The 19,104-nt window shown below is 42.8% G+C and overlaps 1 protein-coding gene and 1 long non-coding RNA gene across 5 annotated transcripts in view; one reads left to right on the top strand and one right to left on the bottom strand.

Annotated features, from left to right (window-relative positions):
- LOC124868729 (heterogeneous nuclear ribonucleoprotein L-like) overlaps positions 1-18,795 on the bottom strand; it is a 103,812-nt gene extending 85,017 nt beyond the window's left edge. For 2 of the 4 annotated variants that reach the window (XM_047366256.1, XM_047366255.1), the window contains exon 1: positions 18,460-18,795. In XM_047366256.1, the coding sequence (XP_047222212.1) occupies positions 18,460-18,663 (204 nt within the window). In that variant the 5' untranslated portion in view covers positions 18,664-18,795. Of the gene's footprint in view, positions 1-13,382; positions 13,458-13,560; positions 13,664-18,459 lie in introns of those variants that run through there. The other 2 variants (XM_047366257.1, XM_047366253.1) reach the window with 2 other exon arrangements.
- Positions 1,646-16,904, top strand: LOC124868731. Its single transcript, XR_007038370.1, has 3 exons — positions 1,646-1,837; positions 2,206-2,303; positions 15,601-16,904. It is a non-coding gene; the product is annotated as an uncharacterized LOC124868731 (long non-coding RNA).
- Positions 18,796-19,104: the final 309 nt, after the last annotated feature.

Here is a 19,104-nt window from a genome sequence, read left to right as displayed (position 1 = left end):
GGTTTGTGTTCCAGAGGGGACACAAGGGGCCAGGTTTGTACCCCACAGATTGCCACTCTGGGTCCCTGAGCAAAACCCTTAGCCCCAGAATGCTCCCCGTGCACCGCACAATGGTAGCCCACTGCTCCCTGTAAGGGATGGGTTAAATGCAGAGGACAGATTTTGTTGTAATGATTATTATTATTATTTATTATTATAAAAGATGTAGCTTCTAGGAAGAGAAAACACAGAGAGAAGATACATGTAAAAGCTCAAATAACAGCAAATAACACAAATTTGTAGAGTAGTATGAGAATGTAACAGAGTGATTTGATCAGAAACCAATCTGAGGAATTCTGATTAGCCTAACTGCTAAAGCTACAGTTAGGCTGCTGGAGAGTGAAAGTGGTCATTATGTCCTCCAGCAACCTAAGCCTATAGCAGCATAACTACAGAGATTGCTCAGGATAACCTAAGCCACTCTAGCTATAAGCTTCCTCAAAAAATAAAGTTTTAAGCCTAGCCTTAAAAGTAGACAGGGTGTCTGCCTCACGGACTAAAACTGGGAGCTGGTTCCACAGGAGAGGGGCCTGATAACTAAAAGATTTACCTCCCATTCTACTTCTAGAGACTCTAGGAACCACCAGTAAACCTGCAGTCTGAGAACGAAGTGCTCTGTTAGGAACATATGGAACAATCAGATCTCTGATGTATGATGGAGATAGACCATTAAGGGCTTTATATGTGAGAAGGATAATTTTAAGTTCTATTCTGGATTTAACAGGGAGCCAATGAAGGGAAGCTAAAGTAGGAAAAATATGATCTCTCTTTTTAATATCCATCAGAACTCTTGCTGCAGCATTTTGAATCAGCTGAAGGCTTTTAACTGCATTTTGTGGAAATCCTGATAGTAAAGAATTACAGTGGAATGCAGTGGAATGCTATGTCATAATCTTAGTTTTTTATTTCAAGTTACAATTCAGCCCCTCATATTTAGTAGAAAGTTAGAAGAGATTATATACATTTCAAACTTTAATCAGCCTTGACCTCAACACCACCAAAACCATGGAGATAATGGCAGATTTCTGAAGATCTAGTCCTGTCTTTTTTGATATTGTGTAGATGTATGTGATTTTCCCATATTGAAAGCATGTACCTTCTACTGGTCCAACTACAGTGTGGGAAGTCTCACTTTACCTAACAAGGAATGTATTCATTTAGATGTAAACACATGCAGATCAACAAAAAGGATCACAAACCACTCACCAACAGGTGAACTCAATGATGTACACAAAGATATACACCAATAAAACTGCTAAAGCTACAATTTCAAATTAAAAGCTTTTTTCATTGAAACGTCAGAAACAACATGCAATATCAAGAGTACAAACTGTTCTCATACTGGCGTTAGTTACTACGGCAACAACAACATTTCTATATGCAGCAGAAACAGACAACAAAGAGAGATGTTATCTACATACTTCAGTAGTTTAAGTTAGTAAAAGTAATGTAATTTGGTTAGTATAGTTACTTTCTCTTTCTGTGCAGTATAGCAGTGCACACACACAAACACACATACTGTCGCGTTGCTGTGGTAACCAAGCCTCAGCCTGTTAGTGACAGGTTGTGTCTTTATTTAGCATTTGTGCATGAGCCTGGGAGGAGGTGTTGTGTTACATGTAGCATCCTTCCTGTCAGCTCATTTTTGGCCTTATACCTGATACCTTCTTTTTCCAGTCTTATGTTTCGGAGCTAATTAGGATCTTACAACAGCTACATCTTGTACTGTCTGGACTAAGCTGATGATGCGGAAATGTAATAATTAGCAGAACTATGCGCCAAGATTGTCCATGTTTGGGTATGTGTTTATGTTTGCAGCTGTACTGCTTATGCCCTTTAATACAAAACTCACTAGAGAAATCAAAGAGTATAGGCAGAAGTGCTGTTAGAATCCTGAAATATTGAGGGCTTAGCCCAGCCGAGAAAAAGTTAAATGTTCATACAGCAACAGTATATTTTTCAGTAATTTCATATTAAATTAATTAAAAACTGTACCAGGGCTTGGCCTATGGGCTGGTTGTTTTGAAGGAATGTGAATGAAACAAAAATATGTACAACCCTTTACTTGGTGCTTTTTGTATTGTTAGCAATAAAGGGCCACAAAAAAATTATTTGACACATTAAATCATTACATTTTTCTGATTTTCTCCAATTCTGCCATGTCAGCACTTCCCCTTCTCTGCACTGCCAACGTTCAACCTGCTCCTCAGCCCCATCCCACTGATATTCACCCTGGCAATGCTCATCCTGGCTAGTCTGTAAGGGTGAGATGTATCACTTAATTCACTCTTCTCTGTTTCCTCATTCATATGCCCTTCAAGCACTCTTCTTTTACATTCAGGTAGATCATATACTCCCATGCATTCTAACACCTCACTCAGGCTCCACTCCAAATCCTGCAGGGGCAGCTCATTAATCTGTTTTCTCTCATTTTACCATCTCCCGAGGTTGACCTCTGTGTTGCTTCCCTTGATGGCTTTACTGCTGTGTTTAAATCATCGGATCCCCGCCTTACTAAGAATCTCCCTTCTGGCAAGCTCATGGCTGCCTTTAAGCACTTCAGAAACGGCTTCTGCTCAGTGAACCCAAGCATAGAATAAGTTTGTTACCTATCCGTCCCTCATCTTTGACCTATATTTCAAAAATGGCTTCTCGATTTTTCTACCAATATCACAAATCTTTCTCTGCCAAAGCTGCATCCACCCTCGCTCAGTAAGGAGTCTCACTGACCACTGAAATTTTATCACGACGCAAGCCACCTCCTGTGTTGCGGCTCAGTCGGCCATCAGAGCCATCTTTGTTCTTCCCTTCCTTTCTTACAGCACTCCTGCCCGGCCAAACTCAAATTGCTTGCTTCCCTTTCTAGTCTCCTTGCGAACGGGAATGGTATCTACTTCTTTTACGGCACGTTGTTCACTCTGCTGACTCGTTCCAGTTTTTACGGTCTGTAGTCCCGGTCGAAAAGATGGTCCCTAATCCTTTTATTGACAGAGTCTTGCACATGAACACATCATTAGAGCTAATATACAGAACGTAAATACCTTTAGTAACTCTAACAATATGCTGCTTTTAACCTTTTTAGTCAGTCAGTCATTTTCTACCGCTTATTCCATAGTGGGTCGCGAGGGAGCTGGTGCCTTTCTCCAGCAGTCTATTGGCAAGAGGCGGGGCACACCCTGGACAGGTTGCCAGTCCATCACAGGGCAACACACAAACAACCATGCATACACTCATTCATACACCTAAGGGCAATTTAGAGTGACCAATTAACCTAACAGGCATGTCTTTGGACTGTCGGAGGAAGCCAGAGTACCCGGTGAGAACCCACACATGCACGGGGAGAACATGCAAACTCCATGCAGAAAGACCCCCGGCCAGGAATCGAACACAGGACCTTCTTGCTGCAAGGCAACAGTGCTACCAACTGCGCCACCGTGCAGCCCCTGAATGAATTATTTACCTTAAATTATTACCACCCCCTTTTATCCTTGACAGTCTTTCCCTTGAGTGCTTTTACCCTGTTTTACCACGTATATTTATGAAACTTGTAACCAATGCCTTCTATAGTTCAAGACACCTGCATGAGGACCATTGAATCGAGGCACGCAACATCGCCCAGTACGGCGGAGCCGGGGTCCCACCCTGGAGCCAGGCCTGGGGTCGGGACTCGTCACAGAGCACCTGGTGGCTGGATTGCTCCTCGCAGGACCCAGCCGGGCCAAGCCCGAACGAGAGACACGAGGCCATCTCCCAGTGGGCCCACCACCTGCAGGGGGAACCATGACAGACCGGTGCAAAGAGGATTAAGAGGCGCAAGAAGGTGCAGACCTCAGTGGTCTTATCCCGATGCTTAGGCTGGCTCTAGGGACGTGGAATATAACCTCGCTGGGTGGGAAGGAGCCTGAGCTTGTGTGGGAGGTCGAGAGATATCGACTAGAAATAGTCGGGCTCACCTCCACGCACAGCGTGGGGGAACCCATCTCCTCGAGAGGGGCTGGACTCTCTTCTAACTCTGGATTGGCCCACAGGGAAAGGCGGCGGGCTGGGGTGGGTTTGCTTGTTGCCACCCAGCTCAGCTGTCTCGTGTTGGGGTTTACCCCAGTGGATGAGAGGGTCGCATCCCTGCGCCTTCGGGTTGGGGACAGGTCTGTCGTTTCGGCCTATGGGCCAAGCGGTAGTGCGGAGTATCTGGCCTTCTTGGCTTCCCTGTCAAGGGTGCTGGATAGTGCCCCTCCTGGGGACTCCATTATTCTGCTGGGGGATTGCAACGCCCACATGGGAAACGATAGTGACACCTGGAGAGGCGTGATCAGGAGAGCTTTGACCAGATTCCGGGGGATGTTGGAGACATAGTGTCCAAGTGGACCATGTTCTCCGCATCTATTGTCGATGCTGCTGCCCGTAGCTGCAGCCGTAGCTGCGGTGCTTGTCACAGCAGCAATCCCCAAACACGGTGGTGGACACCGGCAGTAAGGGACGCTGTCAAGCTGAAGAAGGAGTCCTATCGGCTGTTGTTGGCTTGTGGGACTCCTAAGGTGGCTGACGGGTACCATGAGGCCAAGCGTGCCGCGGCCCAGGCTGTGGCAGAGGCAAAAACTCGGGCCTGGGGGAGTTCGGTGAGGCCATGGAGAAAGACTAACGGTTGGCCTCAAAGCAATTCTGACAAACCGTCTGGCGCCTCAGGAGAGGGAAGCAGTGCTTCCCCAACACTGTTTACAGTGGGGGTGGGAGGCTGCTGACCTCGACAGGGGACAATATCGGGTGGTGGAAGGCGTATTTCGAGGATCTCCGCAACCCTGCCATCACGCATTCCCTGTTGGAAGCAGAGGCTGGGGACTCGGGTTCAGACTCTTTCATCACCCAGGCTGAAGTCACCGAGGTGGTTAAAAAGCTCCGCGGTGGCAGGGCTTCAGGGTGGATGAGATCCGGCCTGAGTACCTCAAGTCACTGGAAGTTGTGGGGCTGTCATGGTTGACACGCCTCTTCAACATTGCGTGGCGGTCGGGGACAGTGCCTCTGGACTGGCAGACTAGGGTGTCTTCCAACTACAGGGGATCACACTACTCAGCCTCCCTGGTAAGGCCTACGCCAGGGAATTGGAGAGGAAAGTCTGGCCGAACCTCGGCTTCAGGAGGAGCAGTATTTCTCTGTACCATTAAATAAAATAAAATGCAACGCATAATATTTCAACTGTCTGTGACTTTACTTAGCTTACAATAGTGAAACTAGTAAACCTTCGTATTGTGCTTAAGCATGACTAACTTACCAAAGAATATTAGCACCCTCTACTGGGAGGAATAAAGAGAAAAAAATACTGCTACTTTTAACAGCAACCTATTTGCTCCATAGAATACCTACATATTAATTTACGCATTCGAACATTTATATCAACCTTTTCCCTTTTCAACCAGGCGCTAAGGAATCATTTGCTGTTTCGATATACATCTTAAATCCTATCTTTTCCCATCATAAGCGTGGAGCACACTTTCTCTATGCACACTGGGTCGGCGCTGCTCTGTTCAGTTTGCGACAATCGATTTACAGCACCTTCCCGAACTAAGTGTTTTCAAAATATAAGCATGAACTGTATTACTGCCGCAGCAGAATACAAACTCTTTCGAAACAATTTATGAACAGACATTTCAAGGATGTAGCTCTTACCTCCGTTGAATCCTTGCTGACCGTAACTCATAACTTCATCATTTATGCGCGTCATGTTCCAGGTTGTTCTAATTTTGTCACTGATGCTCTGTCCCGTTTTAAATTTTAAATGCTCATAACACACCATCGTACCCGGTTCGCAATCAAACAGTCCTTGCTTTCATTACTCATTGTTTTGAACACTGTTGTTTTAAACTCCCATACATCCGCCTATTAGCAGGCACCAATTTTTCTCAAAAGATCATCTTTTTGTCCTTTCCAAGCCATGTTCACTTTTGCTTTCAAACGTCACAAAATCAGCTCACCCTTCATGCCCCTTTTCCTCACTCCAGAAGGAGTTCCCATGATCGCCTCCTGGTTCCTCAAATTTCTGAGGCAAACTTTAGTTCAATGCAACCTTCCCCCTAGTCAGTTCTCAGTTCACTCATTCAGAATCGGGGCAGCCACTTCCGCAGCTACACAAGGAGTTTCCACAGCTTCCCTACAACAACTTGGCCGCTGGTCAACTTCAGCATTCTGTTCATATGTCCGCCCAAACTTCCATTCTTCGCTCTCTGCTCAGTGATCTATCAGCTCTTAGGTAAGAGCTTCTGCTATAACTGGTGGTGGTTGGCCATTTCAATTTAAATGTATCCTTGCTATGTGAGATTGTTTTATCAAACCTCATTCTATCCCATCATTCTCTTCAAGGTCCCCTTCCTCCAACATCCATCAGCTGTTATCTGTTATGTCTCCCACGTTTCTTCTCATCACTTAATTCTCTCTAGATCTATCTCCCTCTATGCCTTGTCAGGCATGCACCATTCCTCTCTATGCCTTGTCAGGCACACACCACATCCCTCTCTACACCTTGTCAGGCTTAGTCCAGCCCTCTCACGCCTTGCCAGGCTCACTAATTTTCTTTGCTATCCTTTCAGACACAGATAATTCCTTCTCTACGTCCCACCAGTCAGACCAAATTCATTCATACTAACTCCCATACTGTTTCTATTTCAGCCTCAGCTCCGGCCTCTGCCCTTTTTGGGAGGAAGGCATCTCTAATTCTAATTCTAAGATGTTTATTCAAGCTCATGTCATTCTCAGCATTCATGTCTTCCACTGGGGTCCGAGCGCCAAATAAATAAATATTTGCTTAAACCCCTCTAGTATAGTCGTGATTTCATTTGCTTCCTCTCTAGAACATTCGTCACCTACGCCTTGTCAGGCTCAGTTCATCCCTCTTTCCACGCCTCAGCAGGCTCAATCCATCCTTCTCTATGCTTTAACAGGCATAATTCATTTTTCTAGTCTCCTTAGCAGCCTTGGCTGGCACCGTTTATCCCTCTCTTTGCCTTAGGAGGCACATTCTATTCTTCCTATGCCTTAGCAGGCTCAATCCATCTCACTCTTCAACTTAGTACGTACCGTCCCCTCTCTACGCCTTGGCAAGCACAGTCCATCCCTCTCTACGCCTTGGCAGGCTCATTCATCTCCGTAAATGCCTCGGCAGGCACACTAATCATTCTCAATTCCTTAGCAGGTACAATTCAACCTCATTATACCTAGGCAGGATCAATTCATCATTCTCATGCCTTAGCAGGCACAGTCATCATTCTCTATGCTTGTGGAGGCTATTCCATACATCCTACGCCTCGTTAAACTCTGTCCATCTCCTTTCACTCCTTCAGGCTCAAATCATTCCTTCTCATGACTTGTCTGGCTCTCAACATCTTTCCATTCACAGTCAGTTTGATGTTCTATTCGTATTATTCTCATCTCATCTTATCCACCATTCACTTATCAATCTCACATCATTCATGCTAACCAACATTCCGTTTTATATTCAGCCTTGGCCCTGTCCTCGGCCCATTTTTGTCTTTCACCGGGGTCCGAGCGCCAAAAGAAAACAAACATCAGCTAATAAGCTTCTCTAATTGCCATCTCTGTGTTTCTCTCATTTGTGTATCTTTTCAGGTTGAAATGCAAGGTACCCTATTATTTTTTCAGGCATAACGTTTTTGCCAAGGTTTTTTAAACTGTCCCCATTGTCATAATTTATTTTGACAAGGGGTTAGGCTTTAGTGTATTCTTCTTATAAAAACCCTGATTTTGGTTTTATTAAAATTTTTGATGTTTTACTCATTCACATTTTAGATGTTTGCTAGGTTTATTAATTCATTAACTCATTCATTAAGTTTTTTTCCTTCAATATTTATTTTGTTACTGTTGTTTTGCTTTTTCAGTCACCACATTTTGACCTTAAAATTATTCAGGGACACATAATACATTGATAAATAGAAAGATGATCAACTGAACAATCCTTGATGCTTCTCAGCTCCACTTCCAGGTGTTGGATTTTTCAAACTAAGTCAAGATTTGTATTCCTTATTCTTCTTTGGGTTTCCATTTTGTGCTTTAATCACATTAAAAGCACACAGCCCAATATATTGTACCAGATGAGTCACAAATTAATGAATTCAATCCAATCTACAAATGTATATCTATAGATATGAACCGGATCAGAAATATAATATTACGACTATAGAAAATGTTTTATATAGCAGCTAAACACTAAAGAAAACATTTCCTTTTAAACCTTCACTTTAAAAGAGTTTAAAAATGTCTGACTCGGTAGGAGTTGTAGGAGATCAGTAAATCAAGATGCTTTAAAATGTGTACACTACTTCTATTTTTGTAGCCATTTTGTTTTTGTTGAGATTTGTGAATTACTTTTGACCAGTGACAATGCTATGTGCAAAAATTGTTACTGCAGATGAGTCAGATTTTGGAATGAATAATAATTTGTGCATATCTGCAAGGTTACAGTCACTAACTACACAGTCTAGCCAGACTTCATTAGGTCTTGTCTATAGTGTGGTTTCAAAAATGCACAAATAGCCACGGTCCACTTTAGATAGCAAGCACAACATTAGAAGAGAATACCAAAACCCAATATTATCTGTCAGTGGAGAAATTATGGTGTACCAGCAGCAGCAGCAGCAAAGGCATAAAGTTATACACAAAGTTATAAATATAAAAACAGGAAGGCAGGAATAAGAGACTGTACAATAAGAGCAAATTTACCACATAAGCCAGAAATACTGTGCAGTTATTAAAAATAGCATACTCAGACTGAAAGAAATTTGTAACCAAGTAGGATCATTTAAAAAATTTACAACATGTGCATGTATATTTAGGCACAAAAACAAAAATAGACTACAAGAAACGAACTGTGCAAGTAGTCTGTTGGGAGCAGTGATGGTTATAAAGCCTAACAGCTGCTGGGAGAAGGGATCTGCAATAACGCTCCTTTGGGCACCTACTGTCATGGTATTCTGGTTGTCTGTCATGGAAGAGGTTTCCAGTTCGGCAACAGCTTCATGTAGCCATTGTCCAATGGACCAGTCCACAAAGTTCTGTGTCCACTGTTTGTACTATAAGTCCTCCTTATCTGTGATAAAATAATTTATCACAGGTAAGCGGCTTATATGAACTTACATAGCACCAGGCAATTTAGAGAGACCAATTAACTTAAGTCATGTTTCTGGACTGTGGGAGGAAACTGGAGTCCCACACATGCACAGGGAGAGCATTCAAACTCCATGAAGAAAGACCCCCAGCCGGGTGTCCCCCGGACCTTCTTACTGCAAGGCAACAGTGCTACCAACTGCGCCACTGTCCCTCGTAGTACCCTGCGGGGGTGCTCCACAAGTATGGAGTTGGGGACCCTTTATTTACAGGCCATCCGCTCTCTGTACAAGCAGAGCAGGAGCTTGGTCCGCATTGCCGGCACTAAGTCAGACCTGTTCCATGGTGCATGTTGAATTCCGGCAGGGCTGCCCTTTTTTACCAGTCAGATTTCTAGGTGCAGCCAAGGGCCGGGAGGAGTCTGGTTTGGGGACCAGTGGATTTCGTCTTTTCTTTTTGCAGATGATGTGGTCCTGCTGGCCCCCTCTATCCAAGACCAACAGCACGCACTGGGGCGGTTCGCAGCCGAGTGTGTAGCGGCTGGGAAGAAGATCAGCTCCTTCAAGTCGAAGGCCATGGTTCTCGACAGTTAAAGGGTGGCTTGTCCTCTTTAGGTCTGAGGGGCATTCCTGCCTCAAGTGGAGGAGTTCAAGTATCTCGGGCTCTTGTTTACGAGTGAGGGGAGAATGGAGCAGGACATCGACAGACGGATTAGTGCGGCTGCCGCAGTAATGGTGACGCTGTGCCGGTTCATTGTGGTGAAGAGAGACCTGAGCCAAAAAGCAAAGCTCTCGATTTACCAGTCAGTCTACGTTCCTACCCTCACCTATGGCCATGAACTTTGGGTCATGACCGAAAGAACGAGATCCCGGATACAAGTGCCTGAAATGAACTTCCTCGGTAGGGTAGCACTCCATTAGAGATAGGGTGAGGAGCTCTGCCATCCTGGAGGAGCTCGGAGTAGAGCCGCATCTCCTCCACATCAAGAGGAGCCAGTTGAGGTGGCTCAGGCATCTACACCGGATGCCTCCTGGACGCCGTCCTCGGGAGGTGTTCCAGGCACGTCCCACCAGGAGGAGGCCCAGTTGACGGACCAGGACACACTGAAGGGACTATGTCTCTCGGCTGGCCTGGGAACGCCTGGCTCCCCCTGGAGGAGCTGTCTGGGGAGAGGGACATCTGGGTGTCTCTACTGAGTCTACTGCCCTCATGACCCGGTCCCGGATGAAGCGGAAAACGACGAGTACAAGTACGGGTATTTTGGAGCCTCTAGCGGACATAACAAAACGTGATATGGTTTGTAACTATAAATTCATGTGCATCTCTTCATGTTGAACAATGTGTTTTCTGTCAGGTATTAATTCAATTCCGCTCATCTGCATGATTTATATAAAACAATTTGATCATTAAATATGTAAAACCTAACAGATTAACCTATTGGACCATTTTCTTTATTGCTAGCAAGAGGTGCAGTAAATGCTTTTTAGTAGTAACATCTGCCTCTTCATCATGCTGATAATTGTCAATGATTTGTCGTGTTGATTTTTGAATGCTGGACGTTGTGTAGGTCTGCTCCTGTCTGTTTAGGGCAGTTTTGAATCAGAATACCGTACAGAATACAGTCATGTCTCATAGCAAAGATTTTTGTAAGACACATGCAATATGAACCCCTGGACCGTGTTCAATTTGTTGTAAGCAACATACAGGGATTGGACAATGAAGCTGAAACACCTGTCATTTTAGTGTGGGAGGTTTCATGGCTAAATTGGACCAGCCTGGTAGCCAGTCTTCATTGATTGCACATTGCACCAGTAAGAGCAGAGTGTGAAGGTTCAATTAGCAGGGTAAGAGCACAGTTTTGCTCAAAATATTGAAATGCACACAACATTACGGGTGACATACCAGAGTTCAAAAGAGGACAAATTGTTGGTGCACGTCTTGCTGGCGCATCTGTGAACAAGACAGCAAGTCTTTGTGATGTATCAAGAGCCACGGTATCCAGGGTAATGTCAGCATACCACCAAGAAGGACGAACCATATCCAACAGGATTAACTGTGGACGCAAGAGGAAGCTGTCTGAAAGAGATGTTCGGGTGCTAACCCAGATTGTATCCAAAAAACATAAAACCACAGCTGCCCCAGATCACGCCAGAATTAAATGTGCACCTCAACTCTCCTGCTTCCACCAGAACTGTCCGTCGGGAGCTCCACAGGGTCAATATACACGGCCGGGCTGCTATAGCCAAACCTTTGGTCACTCATGCCAATGCCAAACGTCGGTTTCAATGATGCAAGGAATGCAAATCTAGGGCTGTGGACAATGTGAAACATGTATTGTTCTCTGATGAGTCCACCTTTACTGTTTTCCCCACATCCGGGAGAGTTACGGTGTGTAGAAGCCCCAAAGAAGCGTACCACCCAGACTGTTGCATGCCCAGAGTGATGGTTTGGGCTGCCATATCATGGCATTCCCTTGGCCCAATACTGCCAAGGACTGCCGAACCATTCTTGAGGACCATGTGCATCCAATGGTTCAAACATTGTATCCTGAAGGCGGTGCCGTGTATCAAGATGACAATGCACCAATACACACAGCAAGACTGGTGAAAGATTGGTTTGATGAACATGAAAGTGAAGTTGAACATCTCCCATGGCCTGCACAGTCACCAGATCTAAATATTATTGAGCCACTTTGGGGTGTTTCGGAGGAGCAAGTCAGGAAACGTTTTCCTCCACCAGTATCACGTAGTGACCTGGCCACTATCCTGCAAGAAGAATGGTTCAAAACCCCTCTGACCACTGTACAGGACTTGTATATGTCATTCCCAAGACGAATTCACGCTGTATTGGCCGCAAAAGGAGGCCCTACACCATACTAATAAATTGTTGTGGTCTAAAACCAGGTGTTTCAGTTTGATTGTCCAACCCCTGTAGATGGCAGACAGTATGTTAAAAAAAACATATGAAAAATAAGACATTTGCTTACTGATGTACGTGTTTGAGCGGCATAGATCTGCTTTCACATTGTGAAAATTAACTTCGAACCCCCCCAATTGTCATGCTACAATTCGCACACTGGACACAGAGATATAGTAGTGTTAAATCAAGTAAATGCTCTTTTGCTATTCTAAACAACCAGACATTATCTCTGTCTTGATTATTTATCTCTTCTCTAATACATATGGTAACAATATTTTATCCTAAAGTCCTCTAATCTTAGTCTGCAATTTCAAAAGTTTATATCAGCTCAGAAACACATTTTTGGTGTCGTTCTAGCATCAGTGACTGATTATTGCTATGTTCTGTGTGTTGTCCAGATGCACAGGGCATAATTATCAGCAAAGATTTCTTGTAGACTAACAGCTTTGTAGGAATGCTTATTTACAGGAGAAAATAACCTTTAATATAATGTTGACATGGACGTAGACGGAAGTGTATCAGATTGTTACTTCATTTAAATCACCAGACAATGACTAATCTGGAAAAAATCTGGACTAATCTGGAAAAAAAAAGAAAATGTAAGTCAGAAGGTTACATACATACAATATTATATGCCTTTAAATTTTTTTTTTAATGATGTCATAGCTTTGTAAGATTCTGATTGATTCACAACATTTGAATTTATTGAAGGCACACATGTAGAGGAATGAAACACACTTTCTTGTGTGACGGTGAGAAAAAAAAATCTGGCAATAAAGGAAGAGAACTGTCGACCTCCACAAGTTTGGTTCATCCTTGGGTATACAGAAGTATAAAAAGGATGTAAATGTCCAGTAATCATGCTGTTCAGGAAGTAGATGGATTATGTGTCCCAGAGATTAAATATTCTTGGTGTGAAATGTGTAACCCCAGAAAAAAAACAAAGATGCTGGCTGAGGCTGATAAGAAAGTCTCATTACCATAGTTTAATGGGCTGTAAGGCCACTCGGAGAGGAAAAAGCCACTATTTCAAAAGCTACATAAAAAGCCAGATTACTGTTTGCAAATGAACTCAGGGAGAAAGACCTGAATTTGTGAATGCATGTCCTGTCAAGACTAAACATCTGAATTTGAAGAAAGTAAAAATAAAAAAAATCCTATCTTATATAAATAAATAAAAATAAATTTGCTAATACCTATTGACCTAAAACAGGAAAAGCTTAATATGGTTTAATGTTAGGCAGTGAGATGAGATAAAAAAAAGTTCTATGTCTTTTGTACAGTATATGTAATTATGTGGTCTTAACAGTACATACTATAAGCAGGGTTTGCCTTAAGGTAGCTTTGGTGGCCTATGGTTTTCACTGACATCACCTATCAAGGCCCATAACCTGAGGGGACAAAAAAAAAAACACAGAAAACTGAGAAACACTGTTTTCTCTATACTGATCACAAATACATTGTGTTGTCAAACTGCATGCACAAAGAACCAACCTGAGGACTAAGAAGGCCACACACACTCATCCGGGTTGAAAATCTTCCTGGAGAGAGAGGCCGCTGGGTCCAGTCATACATAGAGAGATGGCCCTACTTCCTGCTGAGGGCAGACATTTCCTGTCACAGCCACAATCTCACTAAGATGCTGTGTTGTGCACCTAAGAAAGGCTCAGAGCTTTATATCAGTGGCAACAAAGACCAGAGACACACTGATTCCTTTATAGGTAAGGACATTAAAGTACTTTCTAAACCTTTTAAACCTTCTTTTCCATTACATGCACATCTAAGCCCTCATTTTAAATTGACTTTACTGAAAATAATATACTTTACCCCTAAATACAGTCTTCGTCAATTAGAAATTGGACCTCACAGCTTCAACTTTCACCTGGGTACTAAGTAGAGAGAAATTGTAAAAATACAAGAGGAAAAGATTTCTGTGTTAATTTTAAGAGAACACTTTTACTTACAGTAACTGGCCTGGAAGATGGTAACTTAAAGCAGAGTCCAACAAGATATGAACTTTAAGACCAATAAAAGGACCATCACATTATAAACTGAAGGGAGTTGAACAAAATCTAAAATTCTTAATAAAGGTGGGGAAACTGTTGTAACCAAGTACAAGCTATCCATTTGAATTGATTTAAATGGGCTGAGTATAAGATGCTATATTGATTTTTTTTTTTTCAACCCTAGTGGGCTGCGCACCATGGGTGACAGGGTCTTCTGCTCTGCTGCTCCTCATCTTTGGAACACACTCCCTGACCATCTGAGCATACCACAAACTACAGAGAGTTTTAAAAAAGACCTGAAGGCGTTCCTCTTTAAAAGATTTTATAGCGTTTATTATATATCTATTGCTTCTTTCTAGTTGTTTTTATATTGTAGAACTTTGAAATTGAAAAAATAAAGTGCAGTACAAATTCAAGCTTTTCTAGCCAGGGATAATCATAAATAATCTAAAAGCTTTTGAAACTCCCATGTTGGGACTATTTTTCATGACTTGCAAAACTACATGGCAAATTGACTAAACTTAAATAGCATTTTACACTACATTCACACTAATCTAGTTTTACTGAGAATAGTAGATAACTTCGGGTTAAGTATCTTGCCCTGGGGTACACTGATGTGTCACAGGGGAGGAAGATGGATTCACAACTGTCCAACTGCAGGACAACCACTCTTTCTGCTGAGAGACAGCTGCCCCTTATGGAGAATTTCATGATCCTTCAATTTCTTCACAGTTTGGCATGTCACAATAACACACCCAAAAGTATTTTATTAGTGTTTTATTTGATTGATCCAACACAAACCATATAATTATGAAAAGGAAGGAAGGAAATGCATAAATGGTTTTAAATTTTTGACTAATAGAAAAATCTGAAAAGGTGGCACTGATTTATGTTCTGTCCCCTTTATTCTACACCCCTTATATTACTGTAGTAAGCTATGATGATATGTGGCATTATAAAGAAATATGAAATATGATCTTTCAAAATGAAATTCCAGCTAAGTTAAACTAGGTTAAGTATTTTAGCCCAAGTAACACCTACATTTTACATTGTGGATAAAGTGGATAATAGTAGCCTACAATGTCTGTTGCAGCACAGAAGAGGACAGGGAGAGTACAGGGCATGTTAGAATAAGGTTCTGAGTGACAAAATTTTAAATGCCCTTATTCTACAATCACACCATAGACTATGTTTACCTACAGGTCTCAACAAAAGCCTATAAGAAAGTCTTTAGTTGGAACGATTACCCCAAATAGCTTGTTTCTGTCAGGGTCTGAACTTTCTGGAGCATGCTGTTAACCAGTTTCCCCACTAGGTGCCGCGGGAGCCATGGAGATCTGGAGGGTGACAGGTGTAGCTTGTCTGGTCATCAGCCACTGTGCAATAAAAGGGAGGACTGCCAGCACATCAGCGGCTGACTGTTTTGCCCCAGTGGCATTACAAACCGGCCTCTTCTTGAATTTTGTATTTTTGAAACTAAGAATCTTCTTGTTAAGCTTCTTGCTAAACCTTTGCCTTTTCCACGTAGGTACTGCCTTCTGTTCTTTCTGGTTTTGGTTAAGGAACCTCTGGAACCCCACGGACCGTGAACGTTTCTGGACACTTTATCTGGCTGACAGTCCGAACTGATCTATGCAACGCTCTAGTCGTGAACCCTGTCCACCCTCCAACGGAGTTCCATCTCCAATCTCCTCTAAAGCTTCTGCGAGCACCAACCACCTGGTCATCTCTCAGACCTGACACGCCTTCTCCCAGGCAGATACCCGGCTCCTGATCAATAAGCATTCCTCCATCTAGTAACATTCTATCTGAGTGTCTCGTTACTTACCCTCGTTCTTCCTCAGCAGCCCAGCTCCTGATTACGAGGGTCCTCGGACCTCGCTCCTGTATTGAATAAACTAACGAAACTGTTCTCTGTCTCTGAGTGTCCTCTGTATGTGGGTCAAGTCGGCGGTTAAAATTATGACAGTTTCATAATTGCCAGGTCAGATGAAACTAGTCAAACAGTACAGGAGCATAAAGGAAGCAGCATGCACAGGTTGTTTTGCTGAAGCTTATTGCTTCAGAGCATCAAAGTATTCACACCCCTACAGCTTTTTTTTAACAACTTTTTAGCTGTAGGGGTGTGAATACTTTGATGTATTCTGAGGGGGGGGGGACTTTACATTGCAGACCTACACAAAGTGTAGTATAACTGTAAAACTGGAAGTAACGGATACACAGTTTATCTTTTTTTTTTTTTTCAAAAACAAAAGTAAGGCATGCATTTGTAGCTTAGCTCAGCTCAGTTAAGGCAACACTTTTTACTTTTCCAAACCACATTTCACTGAAATTACAACTGCAAGTCTTTTAGGGTAAGCCTCTACAAGCATTGCACATCTACAGACTGAAATTTTTGCCAATTCTGACAAATAGCTGTAGGTCAGTCAGACTAGATATAAAGAATAACATACATTTCCAATTCTTGCCAAAATTGTTCATTAGATTAAGGACGTTGTCCTGCTGGAAGGTGGAGCTCTGCTACAGTATCAAGTATTTTGCATTTTTTTAGAGGTTTGCCTGTAACCAGTTGTCTTCCAGAATTGTCCTTAGGTCCAGCACCATCCATCTTCCCACCAACTCTGACTAGCTGTCCTGTGTCTGTTGAAATAAATATCCCAAAAGCATGATGCTGCCACCACCATGTTTCATGGTGAGGATGGTGTGTTCAGGGTAATCCACCACGCATTGCATTTTGCACATAGATCAAAAATATAACATTTAGTCTTCTCTGACTAGAGCACCTTCTTCCATATGTAAATTACCTGTACTTGTATAGCGCTTTAGGCTGCATGGTGGCGCTGTTGGTAGTACTGTTGCCTTGCAGCAAGAAGGTCCTGGGTTTGATTCCCGGCTGGGGGTCTTTCTGCATGGAGTTTGCATGTTCTCCCCGTGCATGCGTGGGTTCTCACCGGGTACTCTGGCTTCCTCCCACAGTCCAAAGACATGCCTGTTAGGTTAATTGGTCACTCTAAATTGCCCTTAGGTGTATGAATGAGTGTGTGCATGGTTGTTTGTGTGTTGCCCTGTGATGGACTGGCGACCTGTCCAGGGTGTGCCCCGCCTCTCGCCCATAGACTGCTGGAGATAGGCACCAGCTCCCCTGTGACCAACTATGGAATAAGTAGTAGAAAATGACTGACTGACTGTATAGCGCTTTATTAAGTCGAAGGACCCTAAGGCACTTTACACTACAATCAGTCATCCACCCATTCATACACACATTCAAACACTGACAGAGGTAGGCTAAATTGTAGCCACAGCTGCCCTGGGGTAGACTGACAGAAGTAAGGCTGCCCTCTGACCACCATCAGCAGGCAAGGTGAGTGAAGTGTCTTGCCCAAGGACATGACAACTGAGATGGGCGGGGTGCAACCCAGTGGTTACAAGACAAACCCTACCACTGTCACCCCCATATGTTTACCATTCATCCATATGGGTCAGATTTGTGGGGTCCATGGCTAATAGTTTCCTCAAAAAAGATGCTGTGGCTCCCTGCAGCTCCTTCAGAGTAACAATGGGCCTATTTGGCATCCTCCTTAATGATCTCCTTGCCTAAGCTTTTAGTTTAGAAACACTTGAATGCACTGAAGTTTATTTAGGGGTAAAAGAGAAGATGGGTCGGAAAACATTTCCAAAATTTTAATTGTAAAGGAATATAAAAATAATCAAAATCAAATTATTTATATTTTGTTTCACAATAGTGTGCCACTTTGTGCTAATCTAAATAAACTTCACTGAAATTACTCATTGTTACAGGAAAAAATGTGAAAAGGTTGGGGCGCCATGAATAGTTTTGCATTGTACTTTATAATTTTCTGAGAAAAGGAGATATCACAACAATCCTGCTGGGAGCAGTTTATGTACATCTGGGTAGTGTGATCTTACATGCATATCTTGTCCAAAGCTAATTTTGGTTTACAATTTTGGTTTAAATTTTAACAATTTAAACCGGGCACATTCAGCTTCTTAAAATAAAAGGAAATCTTTAATGTGAAAGAAGATAAAGGACGAATACTTCTTCACACCGTAAGTGATTAGTCATCCTACAATAATGGTACTGAATGTGTGTGTGATAAAACAGAAAACCTTATTAAAAACAAAAAAAGATGTTGGCATTTTCTATGAATTTTTTGGGTGCATCAGGTAAATTTATCTCTGATGTTATTATTTTTGAAGTTTAGTTTTTTCTTGTAAGTGTAAACATACTGCGATAGCGCCGGCGCTGTGACAATTCCATGGAATGTGCAATAATTATTAACCAGATGTTCCCTGACCATTTTAGAGCCCTAATAACAAAATATATCCAAATCGCCATTTTTAGCCCCAGGTTAATATTTTCACTAACCTTGCTAGCGCTCCTTCGGGTTCTGCTGTCGATGCCCCCCACCTCATCCTCGTCCGTGGAGCCCGCTTCTTCCTCCTTCTCTTCATCTTCCTCCAGATCCCTTGCACCGGCCTCCTCCTCCGTTCGGGGGCGTTTGGCTGAACGGTAGAATCCTCCTTTTTCTCCCTTTCCTCCCTCTTCTCCTCCTATTTTCTTATCCTCCATCAGTGAAAGAACCGATCGTTGGCTGAAAAGGAGAATGCGGTAATGAGACCTGCTAACCGGACTATCTTCTCTCTGTCTCGTTGCGTCTCCGCCTGGGGAGCCCTGGTAACTCTTCTGCAAAGATAGTTGAATACGCAAGATGTCTTACTCTGTTACAGTTCCAAGTTTACGTTTCATCATCAGTTTGCACTAGTCTTGAATATATATTCAAAAATGACGCAAAATAGTATGACATTATAATAAAGACTCAAGTAAAATGCTGGAAATATAATCAAGAACTGGAAAATACTGGTGTTTCTTCTGCATATTGATAAGATGGCAGAACCTTGAAACAAGAACTTGAGTTGAGGATTTTTTTACTGATTAGCTTTCTGTCAGTTGTAGTGGAACAGGTTGCCATATAAAACATGCAGGATACCATAGTTGAAGGACTCAAAGTTC

Source organism: Girardinichthys multiradiatus, chromosome 5 (assembly GCF_021462225.1).
Source record: "Girardinichthys multiradiatus isolate DD_20200921_A chromosome 5, DD_fGirMul_XY1, whole genome shotgun sequence".
Taxonomy (NCBI): Eukaryota; Metazoa; Chordata; class Actinopteri; order Cyprinodontiformes; family Goodeidae; genus Girardinichthys; species Girardinichthys multiradiatus.
The sequence above is the reverse complement of the archived record's forward strand: the minus strand, read 5'-3'. Positions and strand labels throughout refer to the sequence as shown.